General features: G+C 37.2%; 1 protein-coding gene across 1 annotated transcript in view; it reads left to right on the forward strand.

Moving 5' to 3' along the window:
* Nucleotides 1–18,724, forward strand: part of STK32B (serine/threonine kinase 32B) — a 378,978-nt gene that overhangs the window by 303,745 nt on the left and 56,509 nt on the right. Inside the window, exon 6 of the mRNA XM_069074008.1 lies at nt 13,811–13,900. Within this exon, the coding sequence (XP_068930109.1) occupies nt 13,811–13,900 (90 nt within the window). The remainder of the gene's footprint in view (nt 1–13,810; nt 13,901–18,724) is intronic.

An 18,724-nucleotide genomic window follows, 5' to 3' on the forward strand; every position in this document is an offset into this window, starting at 1 on the left:
CAGAATCAAGATTCAAACCCACATCTTCTGACTCTAGGACTATTGCTATTTCTATTACATAATGCTTTCATAGTAGGCGTTCATGTTTGTTGAATCAAATCTGAATTGAATTGAATGAACAATACCTTACATTTATATAGAGAAACTGGTTTGATTTTTTCCTGATTACTGTTTTATCTTTTAGCACTCCACTGCCCTCAGTCCATCTTTACAAAGAAGAAAAAAGTGATAAATAGGGAGGAATATGATCAACAGTAGTGCTTGATAGCTGAAGAAGTCTAATTCCATTGTGCTGCCCCTTCTCTCTTTCCTGTGTCCAGATCCATATCAATGGGTCATACCTTTTCTTTTAATTCCTACTTTAGTCAGTCAGTCAGTCAGTAAACATTTATTAAGCACCTACTATATACCAGGCATTGTGCTGAGTGCTGTAGGATTCAGCATCCAAAGTGGAAAATTTGCCGTTATTTACTCCCCAGTCTTGTCCTGCCTCTTAAACCCAACTCTCCCTATCCCCAACATGTTTCCCTGTTTGGATTGACATATTCCTACACCAAAATGTAATATGTGCGTGTTTCAACCCTCTTTTGTCTGTTTCAGATAAGAGTGAAGTTCATCTCTTGTCCTGCTCCCTTCATCCCTCTTTCCATGTTATATACTCTTCTTTTGAAATACAATTATGAAAGAAATATGAAGTTCTACCTCATTTTCTTTCTTTCTATTCCACTATATTCTTTTTCATCCTTTACTTTCTTTCTCCTCTGAAAACCATAAGAATAGAATGAATCTACTACCGTTTCTTTTGGTTGCCCTATTTATTATTATTTTATTATCTTATTCATTATTAATTCTCTAGATTCCCTTTGAAAACATTAAGTTTCTGAAGGGACACTTGTTTCTTTTCCCCTACTAAAATGGTAGCATTTTACCATCATTCAGCTTCTTCCAATAGCTGAATCAGATTTTGCTTTCTAGGTTTCTCTTCATTCATGTTCAAATTTCAAGGTTTCTACTCAGGAATGCTTGAAGCTTTCTATTACATTAAATTTTCATTTTTTCCTCTGTGGGATTATGCTCAGCATTTAAGAATAAGTTATTTTGCCTCCTAAGCCTATAACTTTTGCCTTTCAGAATGTTGGATTCCAAGATCTTTTCTTTTATATATTGTAGAAGCTGCCAGATCTTCTGTAATTCTGACTGATTGCCTGATTCGTGAACTCTGCCTGACTACTAGCAGTATTTTTTTATTTGTCTGTTGTAGTATCTCTGGATTTGTAGTATGATAGTTCTGGGAGTTTTCATTTTGAGGTATCTTTCAGGAAGTTACTATTGGGTTCTTTTTTATTTTACTTTGCCTTCTGGTTCTAATAAATCTGGATAATTTTCATATATTATTTGATAAAATTAGTATCTTTTTAATAATAATTTTCATGGAATCCAGTGCCTTGGGGGGGGGATTTGAGGTAATCAGGGTTAAGTGGCTTGGGTCACACAGCTAGTAAGTGTTCAAGCATCTGAGGTCAAATTTGAACTCAGATCCTACTGGCTAGTGCTCTATCCACTGTACCACCTGGCTGTGCCAGATCCAATGATTCTTAAATTTGGTCTCCATATTCTTAAAGCTGGTCTTCTTGACCACTGTCCCAGGTCAATTGTTTCTGACAACAGATGCCTCACATTTTCTTCATTTTTTCCAATCTTTTAAAAAAATTGCACTAATATTTCTAGTTGTCTTATGGAGTTATTGTTTTTTTACATTGTCTAGTCTAATTTTCAAGGAGTACCTTACTTGAGCAAAGTTTGCCATTTTGTATTCTCAGTTATTTGTTCTCCTTATAACTCCTTCCTCTAGAGATTTTATTTCATTTTATTTCTCTTTACTTCTTTCTTCTATTCATGTAGTCCTTTGAGTCTCTGCTTGCAATTGTCCTGGAGTTACTTTCTCCATGGAGTTTGGATTTTTTAGTATCCCTGGATTTATAAGAAATCTTTATAATGACTAATGTCTTCTGATTTCTAATATTTCCAGTCTCAATTACCAAACTGAGATTTTGTCCCAGGCTTAGACTCTTTTCCCTGATGTGCTTTTCAGTGAGGTACTTTCTGTGCTGAAATTCACCTCCCAGGATTTGTATATCCTAAGAGCTCTGTTTGAGGATTTCTCAAGGAAATCCTTTGTTTTTGTACCTGTGCCTCTAGATACAGAGCCTTTTAGGCTACAGGTGACTCTGGCCCTTATTTGGAAGCTAAACTTCTGTCTTATTGGCTTTTCTAGATAACCCCCTTTCCTATTGCCCATAAGTTTCTAGTTAATGTGTGTGTGTGTGTATGTGTGTGTAGGTCTAATATGAATGAAGGTATTTACTATAGTTTCTCAAATTGAATTTATTGATCATTATTCTTCCTGACACTATTTTTAGAATTTTTTTCCCCAAGAAAAATCATGTGAAAGGTAGGCTATATGTCTTTTTTTAGGCAGTCATTTTAATCAGAAATCACCAAACTCTAATATATCAGACTTATTAGGGTTAGACAAATCAGGGAAGATGGTGGTATTTGAAACTCAGAAGAAGAGAAGCACTGTGAGAGTTAAACACACACACACAGAGCACTGGACTAAGTCTGAAGAGATCAGAGTTTTAATCTCAGGTCTAACTCAGTATTTGTTTAATCTTGGTCAAATCACTTAACCTCTTTCTTGGCTCTTTCTTTAACATATGGATAATATGTTAAATGTTTGAATTACCAACTTCATATGAGTTATTATTTTTAACTACTTTCCTATGCCTTAAAATGTTGTAGGAACATAAGGTATAATTTTTAATCCCCATGTACTTTTAAGATTATTCACCTTCTAAAACAGATAGTTGTTGAATTTTGTTTGTTTGTTTGTTTTTTCTTCCTAATCCAGTATAGCTACTTTCCCCAACTTTATTTTTTAAGTACCTTTGGGTATTCCTCACACAACACCTTCAGGTGCTGAGATGATTAAGCCCAAATGAGGTGGTTTCATTATAATTTCTGGTGACTATGTTTCACTAGTGACATATGAACAAAACTATTTCACTTTAAATCTACTTGTTACACTCACTCTGATTTCATCCTAAATGTTCTTGGAGAAGATAGACTCAGCTGAAGCCCACAGGAATTTGCATGTTTCCCTTGACTTTTGTTCTTATTTTCTGAAGGTCTGGTTGGGTATAGTGACTGCCATTTTTAACTAGAACCTTCCTGTCTTTAAGATACAATCAGACTATTTGTGGCATCATTCAGAGCTCACCACTTCTAGCACCTTGTAAGGAAGTTACTAATTTCTATAAATGGGGCTTTCTGTTGGCTTTTATCTCTTGGTCTTCAACCATATATTACAACATAATTGTCACTAATCTCAGTCTTTTATTTGGTCACGAATACTTTTGTCAATTTATTTAATTTATATAAAGAATATCCATTGTGGAGATTGCTAAATTCCTTTAGTTCTGTCAACTTGTTAGTTGTTAAAGGATAATATACACACATTAAGGGCACCAACAGTTAAAATAATGATTGTTTATTGTCTAAAAAATGTATAATCCTTAATGCACACAATAAATATCAATTGATCCATATAGTTAATATTCCTGATGAACAATTCTGATCATGAAAGTCCTTTGCTCAAATGCCTTTGATGTTTTCCATCTGTGGAATAAAGATACAAACTGTTTATCCCTGGTATTCAAATCCTTCTACATTCTGCCTTCAAGTTATTTTTCCACTTTATCTCATACTTTCCCCCTCAAATACTCTACCCATTATTTACTATCAAAAACTCATCCTAGTTTGGTGAGTTTGTTTATTCCATCCCCTATGCCTGTAACCGACATCATTTTCTCTTTTTTGGTGGGGAGGGTTGTTTGATTTTTGGTTTTGTGTTTTTGGAGGAGGGAAGGTAAGGCAATTGGGGTTAAGTGACTTGCCCAAGGTCACACAACTAGTAAGTATGTCAAGTGTCTGAGGCCAAATTTGAATTTAGGTTCTTCTGACTCTAAGTCCAGTGCTCTATTCGCTGTGCCACTTAGCTGCCCCCCTCACTTTCTTCAATCCCCAATCTTTCAGGACCCAGATGAGGTGAAACTATTTGTATGAAGCTCTTGATAATTCCATTCTAATCTGTCCATTGAACTTCCAACTTTATTACAGTTCCTGATCTTCCCTACTACAATATATATCTCCCTCCATGGCTGAGACAATTTCTTATATTTCCGCTACCCCCATCCCAAAATACTGAGCCTCCTGAATACCTCTTCCCCCAATCTGTTCTCTCTTATATCCTCCTCCATCCTCCTAACTTTCTAGTAGAGCAAGATGGATTTCTATAACCCAGTGCCTGTATATCTTATTTCCCAATTGCATACAAAAAAAACAATTTTTTAAATTAAAAAAAAGTAAATATTTGTCTTTGAAACTTTGAGTTCCAGACTCATTCCCTTCTTCCCTCCTCACCTACCCCAGCTGGGAAGACAAACAATTTAACATAAGTTGTACATAGTACACTTACACAAAACATTTCCATAGTACTTTTATCATGAAAGACTAACTATATTTCCCTCCATCCTATCCCGTCTCCCACTTATTATATTTTCTACTTTGACCCTGTCCCTTTTCAAAATTGTGTGCTTCTAACTACCCTCTCACTCAATCTGCCCTCCCTTCTATCATCCCCCCTTTTATACCCTTCCCCCCTGCTTTCCTGTAAGGTAATATACCCAATTGAATGTGTATGTTATTCCATCCTAAAGCAAATTCAATGTGAGTAAGGTTGACCCATTCCCTTTCACCTTCCTTCTCTTCCCCTCCATTGTAACAGTGTTCTCTTGCCTTTTATATGAAATAATTTAACCTAATCTATCTCTCCCTTCCTCCTCCCAATAAATTCCTCTATCACCTCTTAATTTTATTTTTTAAATATTATTCCTTCATATCCAACTCATCCTTTGCCCTCTGTCTATGTATATATGCATGTACATATGCACATATTTACATATATAGTTATACACACATATACCCTCCTATGCATACATATATATATATACACATATATTCCCTTCAAATATCCTCATATTGAGAAAAGTCTCATGAGCTACAATTATCATTTTTCCATGTAGGAATGTAAATAGTTCATCTTTAATAAGTTATTTATGATTTCTTTTTGCTGTTTACTGTCTCATGCTTTTATTGCTTCTTGTATTTGAAAGTCAAATTTTCTGTTCAGCTCTGGTTTTTTCATCAAGAATGCTTGAAAGTCCTCTATTTCATTGAATAATCATATTTTTCCCTGAAGCATTATACTCAGTTTTGCTGGGTAGGTGATTCTTGGTTTTAATCCTAGCTCCTTTGACCTTCAGAATATTATATTCCAAGCTCTTTGATTCCTTAATGTAGAAGCTGCTAGCTCTTGAGTTATCCTGATTGTGTTTCCATAATACTCAAATTGTTTCTTCCTGACTGCTTGCAGTATTTTCTCCTTGACCTGGGAACTCTGGAATTTGGCTATAATATTCCCAGGAATTTTCTTTTGGGGATCTTTTTGAAGAGGCTATCAGTGAATTCTTTCAATTTCTATTTTGTTCTCTGGTTCAATCAGGGCAATTTTCCTTGAGAATTTCTTGAAGGTTAATTTCTAGGCTCTTTTTGATCGTGGCTTTCAGGTAGTCCAGTAATTTGTAAATGATCTCGCTCTGGATCTATTTTCCAGGTCAGTGGTTTTTCAAATGAGATATTTCACATTGCCTTCTATTTATTCATTTGTTTGGATCTGTTTTATAGTATCTTGATTTCCCTTAAAGTCATTAGCTTCCAATTGCTCTAATCTAATTTTGAAGGAATTATTCCCTTCTTTTGAAATTCTTTTCCCATCTGGCCAATTTTCCTTTTTAAGGCATTCTTCTCCTTGTTGGCTTTTTGGGGCTCTTTTGCCATTTGAGTTAGTCTATTTTTAAAGTGTTATTTTCTTCAGTATTTTTTGGGGTCTCCTTTTGCAGGCTGTTGACTCACTTTTCACAATTTTCTTGCATCATTCTCATTTCTCTTCCCGATTTTTCCTCCACATCTCTTACTTGATTTTCAAAATCCTTCTTGAGCTCCTCCATGGCCTGTAACCAATTCATATTTTTCTTGGAAGCTTTTGATGCAGGAGTCCTGACTTCATTGTCCTCCTCCAGTTCCATGCTTTGATCCTTTTAGTCTCCCACCAAAGGGATTGTATGGTCTGATTGCACTTCCTCTGCTTGCTCATCTTGCTAATTACTTAACTTTTGAGCTCTTTGCCACAGTATAACTCTGCTTCCAGAATGGAGAGAGCTTTGTCCCAAATTGCTGGGGTTTTTTACACCTTCCGGAGATATTGGGAGCATGCTCTCTCTACAGCCCCTAAAAGCTCTGGCACACTGGCCACACACCTCAAGACCACCACCCAAGACTGCAACCCAGATCCAAGCAGGTCAAAGTAAGAGCAATTACCCTCTGAATGGTCACTTGGTCCCCCTACAATCTGCAGGCCGAACTTTGGAAACAGCCATGCAGCAGCAGATGCAGCCACCACACAGCCACTTCTCGCCACAGCCTCAGAGACCAGACCATGCTCTCTTCCTTCACCCTTCCAACAGAGTTCCCTGCTGACCTTTCATTTTCTCTATGGCATTTATGGGTTTAGAAGTCTGGAAACTGCCACAGCTGCTGGTGATTCACTCTCCTGAAGGCTGCTCTGGCCAGTCTCGGCTGCCCTGAAGCCAGAACCACAGCTAACAGAGAACTGTGCTCAGCTCCCAGCCTGCTGTGATAGACCTTTCCTGTTGGCCAGGCTGCCTTCAGAGGGATATTTGTTTCTCTCTGTCACTTTGTGGGTTCTGTAGCTTTAAAATTGTTTAGTCATTTTTTTTACAGGAATTAGAAGTGGTTGGAACCTGAGCCCATGTAATGGAAATGCAAATTTAAAGATCTTCCCTGCCCCTAGGCTAAAGTTCAGCTGGAGCCTGGGGTGGGAGGTTTGTTTTTCACTAGCTACTTCTTGATTGGCCAGTGGGTCAATAAGGTTGTTACATTCTCTGAGCCAGGAGAAGGCTATATAAGCCCTGATGTGTGATCTGTGATTTGATGAAACTCTGGGCTAGCCGTTGTCCAGAGGGCCCCCCCCCCTGCTGCCCCGGCTTTGAAACCCAGATGTTGTTTGGTATGGATGTAATGATTGCACAGTTTGGAAAGCTGTGTACTTGATCTGTTTCTGTCTTGATAATTCTGTCTGTATATTCTGAAGTTCAGGGTGCTGACCTTTTTCCTCTGAACGAGGTAAACGATACATATCTGACTGATTAAAGTAAGCTTGTTAACCCATTTTGAGTGGCTTTCCTTTGTCAAAGCAGATCCAAGAACCTGTGGTGGCAGCAAACCCTGAGGACGCTTGGGGTGCTTGCTGCTACAGCCCATGCCAGGTTTGTGCTTTTACTCCACCATCATGGCCTTACTCCCCCCCCACCCCACCGCCCCAGTCAATTTCTTAACCACCTTTTTTTCTCACAAAGTGTTTGTGGTAATCACTCCCATTTCTGCAAGGCTTACTTCATAATGACTGAAGTGGCAAAGTTGCAGTAATTTGGAGTTTGCTGATAACATGATCACATCCTTAGAAAATGCCAGAGATTCTGCAAAGAAACAATTAAGACATGACTTTGTTAAGTTTGATTGCATAACTAGTTAACAACAGTGGAATTCAGGAGGAAATGATTGAAAAGGAAGTCCTGTTCAAAAAACTGAAAATGCATGAAATGGGGGCGGCTAGGTAGCACAGTGAATAGAGCACCAGTCCTAGAGTCTAGAGGACCTGAGTTCAAATCCAGCCTCAGACACAACACAAAAACTATCCATGTGACCTTGGGTACTTAACCCCAATTCCCCTACCTTCCCCCTCCAAAAAAAGCAAAAAGAATGTCTAAAAAAAAAAGAATCATTTGGGGGCAGCTAGATAGTGCATTAAATAGAGCACAGGCCCTGGAGTCAAGAGGACTCGAGTTCAGATCTGGCCTCAGACACTTCACTCACTTACTAGCTGTGTGACTTTGGGCAAGTCACTTAACCCTACCTGCCTTCCAAAAAGCAAAAAAAAAATGCATGAAATGTGTGGGAGTCAATCAATGAAAATTTATGATCTAGTGATACCATTACAAATCAATCTTTAATGTAATGAAAAAATTAAATGATTGGAAGTATATTTAATGCTAATGGTTGGAACGTGATAATAGCAACAATACTGATGTTTTAATGTTAATAACAACAATGATAATTGGGACATAAGAAAGTCAAAGAGACAGAAAGTCATAAATCCTAATAGGGCATCTAGCCCAGTGAGATGAAACTGAAATAGAAACAGGCCACTAAAGTGTAGATAAGGATCCCCTAGCCACATATTAGATTAGAAAAACCACATATTAACATTATATATATATATATATATATGTTATATTATATTTTTATTTATTTTGTTAAATTATGTTTCAATCTGGTTTTAGGGCATTCAAACATATTATGAACAATAGTCTAGCAACTCTGATTTAACCTATTCCTCTCATTTTACAAATGAGGAACCTGAGGCCTAGAAATGGAAAGGAATACCCCCAAGCTTATACAATGCTTAAGTGGCAGATGTGAAATTTGAACCTAGATCCTTTGACTCCAAAACCAGTGTTCTTCCCATTGTTCCACATTTCCAAATGTTCTGTGTGATGATCTATGCACCCACAGAACTCCAAATCCTATGTTCCTTCTTGTTTAATTGGATTGAATTTGAGCTGATAGAGAATATATGGCCAACTCTCAGGTCATATCTATGTGTTTTACAGAAAGTTTCTACTTCAGCTCACTAGAAAACTTTGCTCAGTTATGATTTTCTTTTGCCCACACTCTTATAACATCACTTAAGGAAAAAAAATGAGAGGTTCAGCACTCATCAATTAAGTCAGCAAGTGAAAACCTGAAGTGAAAATCTTCCCATCTGGCACAGTATCAGCAACACTAAACAATTCATTTTCCATGTGGTAGCCTCACACTGTGTTCTCTACATCTTTCCAATTGAATGAGAGGGAGAGAGGAAAGAATCAAAATATCCCTTACAAATGCAATTCCTGGGGCCTCGATTCTGAAGCTATCCCATCCTCTCCTTTCTGGATGCTAATAAGGAAGCTGATTAGATTCCAAGTACTCCTCACCCTGATCAGTGGCATGCCTGCTTCATTGGGTGATGCCAAAGAACTGATTCTTGATTCTCTACAATCCCTTTCAGGGACACCAACAATGGATTCCTCAGAAATGAGTCTGTTAATAATAATTATTAATAGTTCTCTAGGTTGTGTCTACAAACTTGCCATCCTACTGTAATGGTAATGAAATTTGAAGATCCCTTGGTATTGCTAAGCTGACAGGTACTTAGAACCTAGTTTCAAATTAAGCCTCTGTTAAAGAAATAGAAGGTATGAACCCCTGTTGCTGACATACCAGGAATGGGCTGAACAGGGAGGAGAAATACTGTATATAAGGAAAAACCCTGCCTGTGAAAGTCAAAACTTCTTGGGGTGAGCACCTGAAGGCTGGGCTGCTGCTGCTGCTGCCGCCGCTGCTGCTGCTGCTGCTGCTGCTGCTGCTGCTGCTGGACTGGAACTTCCATGGAGAAAGTGATTTTGATTTTGAGAATGAAGCTGCTGAAGACTTCTGAGGGCCAGCCGGAGCTCCTGAGGCTGCTGAGGATTTCTGAGGGCCAGCTGGAGCTGCAGAAAACTGAGGAAGCATGACTTTGGTGATGGTATTCTGTACAAATGTTGTTGTGGATTTGTTAACGTGATGAATGTTCTTGTGGCTTTGTTAAGCCTTGTCTTCCCAGAAACCGAGACTGTGAAGGATTTGAGATGGACTGAGCACTGTGAGCTCCAATGTAGAGCAGGAACTGCACAGAGAGCTGGACAAGGAGCTGGGAGCTGTCTGCCTTTGAACCCAGGTGACAGTTGGTTAGATTTGGGCAGAAGCTGGGACCATGGAAGAGAAGCCATGGAAGTTGAAAGCCTGCCCCGAGTCGAGATGAAAAGACCTCTCCATGGGTACTGAGTAGTAATGAAATTGTGATTTACTTGTGACTGAGGGGTAGATGGTCTGTATATTTTCCATTACCCTTTAAGAGTAATGAGTAGTGACTGATGACTGAGTAGTGACTAATTGTGCCCCATGGGTGGAGGACTTTGACCTTTTGTACTTTATGATTGAATAATTGAGTTACTGAGTTATTGACTGACAAAATATTTGTACTTTGTTCAAAACCATGTGACCACTTTGGTGAAAACTATGTGGTCATTTTAGTGATAAGTTGAATTATTATGTCATTGTGAATGCTGTATTTTGATTTTCTGTAATAAATTGTAACATTGTGAATGCTGTACCTTGATTTTCTATGAATGTTTTGCTCTGATTTGTTATTGAATAGAGTGTTCACTGTACTATGTAATCAGAAGCTTGAAAGCTTTTCACAGCAGCCGTCTTCTGGAAAGCTGCTCATGCTTGGCTTTACACCTACTTAGGGTGATCAATTTTTCTTTTATGATTTTCATTTCACGTCTACAGCCCCCTCTCAACCTCATAGGCCTTCTTTCCTGGGCTGTGCCTGCTTAATGACGCTGACTTACCAATCATTTAAAAAAGTATCATGCAGATGCTATGTACTAATAACAACTCATGTTTCTGTAGTACTTTATATTTCATAAAGTTCTCTTCTTTACAAGTGAGGCAGTATAGGTATTATGAATGCATTGTATAGATGAAGAAATCAAGACCCAGAGAAATTAAGTGATTTAGATACAGCTGGGTGGTATAGTGGCTAGATATGTGGGTATGAAGTCAAGAAGACCTGCATTCCAATTTGGCCTCAAACACTAATTACTTGTGTGACCCTGGGCAAGTCACTTAACCTCAGTTTCTTTGATTATGAAATGGGGATAATAATTATACATACACCCCAGTGCTTCTGTGGGGATCAAATAGGATGATATTTGAAAGCATTTAGAACAGTACCTGGCATATAGTAGGAGCTTAATAGAGCTTATTATCAACTCCTTCCCTCTTAAGCTAAAGTATTCTGACATTGTCTTCATCTTTTGTGTGTGTGTGTCATGTATTCCTTTGGCCATTTGTTGAAGCCTATGGACCCTGTCTCTGACCTTTTAAAATGTACAAAATAAAAAGCATTGGATTTAAAAGGAGCTCAATTATTTTGAAAAATCTTATGAAATTTTCCCAAAAATCAAGTTCATAGATCCTAGATTAATAACCTGAGTCATTGCTAAAATCTGAGGTCTTCTTTACTTTGTCTGAAATACCTCAGTCAGATGTCACAGAACCTAGCAGTCTGTAAAGATGAGTTTCATGGTTTTTCTCCCCATTGAAAAAGTTTCATGTTTCCATAAGAAAGATTCTCTACTTTAAGGCTTGCCAACAGAATCTACCTACGCAATGAGGTACGTGATGTGAGCCTTTTATCTTAATCATTCCTCTTCTGCATAATCAAAGTTAGTTTCTATGGAATATGGAACTGATTTCAGTTGGGAGCTTGGTAATTTCACTGCTACTGATGCCTCAACAGTTGGAAAGTGGCAATTACCCATTAGTATTGTGAGGGAGGAAAAGACTGACAAACCGCCTGCATCATGATGTATAATTCCCCATTTTCTCTACACCCCATCTTTATTGAATTCAGAAACCATCATTTTTCACTTTGCATTTCAAAGTGAAGATTCCTAGAAAAAGCAATAAAAGGTTTAAAGGTGATTCTGGGCAGAGAAATATTATTTTTTTAGTCAATGAAATCAGCACTTGTATAATAATCAAAGAAAGGACTTCATTTTTGTTCATTTCTCTATGATAAAGTTTGCTTTTTTGAATATGCTTTGGCTATCTGGATTGTTTCCCCATATTGTATTGTTATACTATACTAAGTCTTACTTTACTCATCTGTGTAATGGAGGTAATAGTACTTCTGCCTACCTGACATTATTAGCATCAAATGAGATAAATGATATAAAATTTGGGATAAAACAAGTAATTTATATGTTATGTGTTAGATGGAGCAGCTAGGTGGTGCAGTGCTACGGTAGAGTGCCAGCCCTAAAGTCAGGAAGACTCATCTTCATGAGTTCACATCCGGCTTGATACTTTCTAGCTATGTGACCCTAGGAAAGTAATGTAATTTTGTTTGCCTCCATTTCCTCATATGTAAAGTGAATGGGAGAAGGAAATGGCAAACCACTCCAGTATTTTTGTCAAGAAAACCCCAAATGGAGTTCCAAAGAGTCACACATGACCAAAACAACTGAACAACAACAAAATGTATTATATATTTTATGTATTAAAAAGGCAGCAGGGCATAGTTTATTTAATTAGCTGTCTTTTCACCAGCAAGACTTAGCTTCAGGAACTCTGATATCTGTCAGCTTTGCCAAGTCACTCTGCCCTCATTAGAACAGGTGCTAACCAGAGTTGGTAGGAGGGAGCTGTTCCCTATACTAATGGGATTATAGGTCTGATACCTTCTGAGAAAATGAGTGGAGTCAAATCATAATTGCATCATTTGAGCCCTAAAACAATCCTGTATGGTAAGCTGCTCAATTGTTGGCTTTCCCATTTTAACAAATGCAGAAAATGAGGCTCAAGGAGTTCAAATGATGCCCGATGTCATACAGCTAGTGAAGGTCAAGGCTGCCGTTGGGACCCAGGTGCAAATGCCCTTTTAAATTTACCACACTAGGGGCGGCCAGGTAGCACAGCGAGTAAGAGCACCGGCTCCAATGTTGAGAAGACCTGGAGATCAAATCCAGGCTTGGATACTCAGCACCACACCCAGAAATAATAACTGGTCGTGTAACCTTGAGCAAGTTACTTAACCCCGACTGCTTTAAAAAAAAAAAAAGAAATTTACCACACTGCCTTGAAACAAAAATAACTTATAAATTGATAAGCCTATGTGGTTTGCTAGAACTTTCCTTGCAAGAAGCCAGTGAGGGTGATAGTATATTGTGATACTGCTTTTACAGATGAGGAAACCAAGGCTTTGGAAGATGAAGTCACTCTCCCAGGTCAAAGGGCTAATAAGTGACAACTAAGTCTTGATTCCAAGTTCAGTGTTTTTTGTTTGTTTTTCACTATGGTACATTTACCTTGAAAGGTAATCTGATCTCTTAAGATATGTCCTTGGCTTATGGTGTGTGCATGTGTGTGTTGTGACACACATATACACATATACAGGTATATGCACATAAATGTTTATATGCTTAAATAAATTTTAGGTTAGATTGATATTAATTTCAATAAAATTAGCATCAAATATCACTATATTATTACAATTATATATTATAATGTTAACCTATTATTTCAGTAACAACAAATGACTTGCTTAGAAAATTTGCAAAATAATGAAGTCAAGAGGAATAGCTAATCCTTTGGATGACAGAGCCAGAAACCAAAAAGATTTTTAACAGACTGTAATGATGGGCTGAATTTAATAATATGAAATTTAATAAAAAGAAATGCAAGCATGAGTTTAAATAGTATGGCACTGAGCCAATCTGATGGACATTCTCCAAACTAAGGTTTTATAGCCAATATGATGTTTCTCTGCCCTCCCCAGGGTGGAGTGCACAGGTTTTATTGTACCCAACAGACAGGTTTCTTTTCTGTGCGTTAGCCAAACAATGATCAGATCCAGATGTGGCATTGTTAACATCCATTTGTGTTTCTGCATTTTTAGGGCATGTGCACATAACTGACTTTAACATCGCCACTGTAATAAAAGGAGCAGAAAAGGCTTCCTCTATGGCTGGAACGAAGCCCTACATGGGTAAGTTTTATGATGGGTTAGGAAAAATATTTAGTATATAGTAGGTACTTAATAAGTGCTTATTGACTGACTGGCTAGGAAAGGTCTTTACTTGGGATTTAGGACACAGAATGTTAGATCTGAAAGGAAGCCTAACACATAGACTATTAGAGGTGGCAGATACCCTGAAATAAACAATTGGAAGAAACCTTGTTGATCGCCAGTTTCAGTTGTATCTAACTTTTTGTGAACTTATTTGGGGTTTTCTCGGCAGAGACAAAATTGAAATGGTTTGCCATTTCCTTTTCCTATTCATTTTACAAATGAGGAAATTGAAGCAAACAGGGTTAAATAACTTGTCTAGAGTCATACAACTAGTAAGTGACTGAAGTTAGATTTGAACTCAGGATTATAAACCTTCCTGACACCAGGACCAGCACTCTATCCACTGCACCACCTAGCTGCCTATTAGAAGAAACCTTAGAGATTATAATTTTTCAGCCTCTCTTTTTTAACAGCCATAGGGAATAGTTGAGGACTGGACCTTTGACTTCATTGGTATTGGGAACTGTTGAAAGAGATAACTCCTTCTACCAATGCAGCTTTAGAAAACTAGGTAGAGGACTGGGAGGCTACTTGTCCAGTTATGTAAGAGGAAACACTTAAATCCAGCTTTTGCTCACTATTTGGAGCTTGTTTACTGTTAAAAAAAAAACATTGCATTATATCCAATGGACTGTACTAGCCTCTACCTTGAAAACTGTCTTAAGAGTCAGTTTATAATATACCCTCCACACAGTTGCATTATTTTTTTAAACACTAGATATGTATCAAGAGATCTGTCCAACTCTAAATGCATTCAAAATCACTGTGTTAACCAAGTGTCAAAGATGATTGGAGATTAGGATACATAAAGAATCAAGACATTTTTCATTTTGTATATTAAATGACCACAAAAATATTAGCTCAGATTTTAATAACATTTTACTCCAGAAAGTGCTACTGAGTAGATAGTAGAAATATTGTCATCCCCATTTTACAAATGAGGAAACTAAGACTCAGAAAATAAAAGACTTTACCCATCATCACCTAGTTAATAAGTGCTAAGAGATGGAACTTGAAGCTAGGTACTTTGACTTCAAGACCTGTGTTTTTTTTCTTCACTATTCCAGGTTTTACTACAGTTTTAAATCACTGTAATAAAATTGTTATTATTATTTTAAATCAGGACTCAGGTCACGAAAATGAATTCTCACCCTTCTATCAACTAACCCCCTAAACCCCAATCAATTAAGGGAAGTTAGACATACATAATTATGATTTTATCTTAAAATTTAAACCTAAATTTTTTTAATTAAATCTAAAATTTAAATTTTATCTTAAAAATTATTTTCTGTTTGAATATTGATAGATTAAACATGCTCATATTATTACTTCTCTCCCTTTATTTATAAATTAAATAGATCTTAGAATGCAGGACACAGAATGATATAGCAGGAAGAGAGCTTGATAAGCAGCTTTTCTACAAGGCAAAAAAAAGCTACCTACAAGTCATCAAATTATCTTTTGTTTTGTGTAATCAATATAGTCATTATAAATGCAAAATTGTGAAAAAAAACAGTTCTTTTTTCTCTTTCCAATAATTCATTGGGTACATCTTGTATTAAAGGCAGTATAGTATAGTATCTGGTGAATCAGTCTTTATACTAGGATGATTTGGATTCAAGCACTACTTGAAACACCTATTAAGTGTGACCACAGACAAATTACTCGGCTTCTCTGTGCTTTAGGCAACTGGAGAGTATAACTGTAGTTTATAAGATTATACATTATGGGAAGACTGTAAAAAGACTATAAGACTATTAGTTACGGGAATTACCAATCTATATTAGTGGAGAAGGAATTTGTGCACTAGGGAGTGCTTTACAAAATCACAAATCCAGACCAAAAGTTAAATTTTTTTTTCCATACCTTTCTTCTCTCTCATTCACTTCCTCCTTCCTTCTCTTCACCCTTCCCTCTGTATGTATTTTCAATTGAATCATTAAAAAATGCTTAATTTTGAATCATAAATGTCAATAAAATTAATCTTTAGACACATTAAATCCTTAGTATGTGCAGAGTAGAAGATGAGGTTTACAATAGGTTATGTCACAAAATTTAAGTAAAATAACATTAACTGTATATAGTATCATAATTATCAACAGTCCCTAAAAGACAACTATTGCAACTTTTATAGAGTAGCAATTAAAAAAAATTTCAGAATATTTGAGAAAAGAGAAGTATTTTGAAATAGAATGCATTTTTATTATTTTGACATATACTTTGTAATTGGGATAACAGTTAAAATATGCTGTCAAATAAATTCTAGCCGTATTATTTTTCATGAACAGATAAGAGTCTTTTATGCTATTGTTGATGGTGTTCAGTCATTTCATCTATGTCCAACTCTTTGTAATCCCATTTGGGGTTTGCTTGGCAAAAATACTGGAATGGTTTGCAATTTCTTTTCCAGCTCATTTTGTAGATGAGGAAACTGAGGCAAATAAATTTAAGTGACTTGCCCAAGGTCATACAGCTAGTAAGTTTCTGAGGTTGGATTTGAACCCAGGAAGATGAGTCTTTCTGATTCCAGGCTCGGTACCCTATCAACTATGCCACCTAACTACTAGTATAATCTTTATTAGTTTCCATATAAATTTTCAGCAAAACTGGTTCTGAGGTCTTGAGAGTAATTTGTACCTTATTTAACTGAAAATTCTCTCTAAAATCTTTTGACTTTTAATGGAGCTAATGATAAAGTTTGTGAGCTCAAGTTTTTTTTTAACATATCCACAAAATCCTAGGACTTCAGAGCTAGAAGGACCTTGGGAGTCATTTAGTTCAAGGCCCTACCTACAACATGAATTGCCTCCATCACAATTCTGAGAAGTGGCCATCCAGTCTCTCCTTGAATGTATCCAGTGACAGAAAAGTCACTTTCTCCCAAGACAGCCCATTTTATCACTGGGTGACTCTCTTAGGAAGTTCTTCATCTGGAACTAACGTCTGACTCCTTCACTTTCTTCCATTGCCCTTTGGAGCTTTGGAGAACAACTTGGCAGCCCTCCAAAATTTGAAAAGTATTATTGTCAGGGGTGGCTAGGTAGCACAGTGAATAGAGAGCACTGGCCCTGGAGTCAGAAGGACCTGAGTTCAAATCCGGCCTCAGACACTTAACACAAAAAAATAGCTGTGTGACCTTGGGCAAGTCACATTATCCCAAATGCCCTACCTTACCCCCTCCAAAAAAAAAAGAGTCTTATCATGTTTCCCTTAAGCCTTCTCTTCTCCAGGCTAAGCATTCCCAATTCCTTCTCATGATCTTTTTACGTCATGGTTCTTCAGTTCCTTCACTCTTCTGGGTTATATAAAAAAATAAGTTGCTTCTACAGTACCCTGCCCAGTTCATTGATGCATTTGATCATCCAACAGGCCTCTTTTGAGATGATGAATTTCTCCAAAGAGTTCCAATCCCTAGTCATAACTCACTGCTTCAAAGACTCTTGCCAGGGCCATGGAAATCAGAGATAAGCAAGAAGCATGCCCCCATTGCTCCGAACCTTTGGGGTAATTCATATTATATCGGTTCTCAGTTCTATCAATTTGAATTCTGTTATCACTAACTAATGTATTAATCTGGAATCAAATAAAACCACTGCATTGGTCTGATAAGTCCCCTCCTTACCAGGGAACTAAAGATACTGAATAGCAATGGAAAACCTGTTTTGTTTGAGTTTGTAATCGTGGCTTGGCTGTTTACCATTAGGGATACTTACTGCATTGTAAGAGGCACTAGAGCAATGGTTTAATCACTTAATCAGTAAATAAAGAAGGTGCTGGCCTTAATGAGGTCCAATACAAATGCAGATATATAATGATGCAGAACTATGAGGAAATTAATTCATGCTAAATGTACCAGATTAAACAAATTGGAAATAAAGACCCATGGAAGCTTTGGAAGTGGATTAGATGTTTCAGAAGCTACAAGTCAGTTTCAAAAGCACCTATCAAATGCCAGATACTTTATTTATTCAAACTGATTAACTTGAATATCAATAGTTTCTTAGTAAATATTGTCATTTGTATCTTGGTTCAAGGTTAGATTTCATTTTATTATTATTTTTGAGAATACCGCCGAACTTTTCCGGTCAAGATATGGGCCGATCTTTTCTTGTCATCTCCATACCAGCTCTCTTATAATATTAGGGGCATACGTTTATAGAAAAAAATTCTCATCTCAAAGGATTGCAAAAATTTTTTATCCTCCTGAGACAATTAACCTTCTTTAAGGTTCAGAAAACATGAATTCTGCTGAAGGAAGAAGTGCGATATAGCACAAATGGCCCTGAACATGGAGTCAAAAGATGTCATCAGTGTGGATAACACCCCAATCTAAATCCTTCTAGAAATAGTCATGTACTTCCCCTCTCCTCCCACCACATACATCTGCCAGTCATCCTTTGTATAGCTGCCAAGTTGGTATTCCTTACAGCATAGAGCAGATCATGTCATTCTCTGTCAAAGACACAACAGTAATAACAATATTAGTAAAACTAGCATTTATATGGCACTCTAAGGTTTACAAAGCACTTTACATATGGTATCTCAAGTGATTCTTACAACAACCCTGGGAGGTATATGCTATTTTTATGAAGAAACTGAGACTGAAAGATGATAAGTGGCTTGCCCAGGGTTACACAGCTAAGTAAATATCTGCAGCAGGATTTGAAGTCAGGTCTGACTCCAAGTCCAGAACTCTACCCACTGTGCTACCTAGCACTCCTCTGTCCAGCCTTCCCAGCA

This window comes from Petaurus breviceps, unplaced genomic scaffold, assembly GCF_028583685.1.
Source record: "Petaurus breviceps papuanus isolate PSGF00001 unplaced genomic scaffold, PetGlider_PUasm1.0 140, whole genome shotgun sequence".
NCBI classification, from domain to species: domain Eukaryota; kingdom Metazoa; phylum Chordata; class Mammalia; order Diprotodontia; family Petauridae; genus Petaurus; species Petaurus breviceps.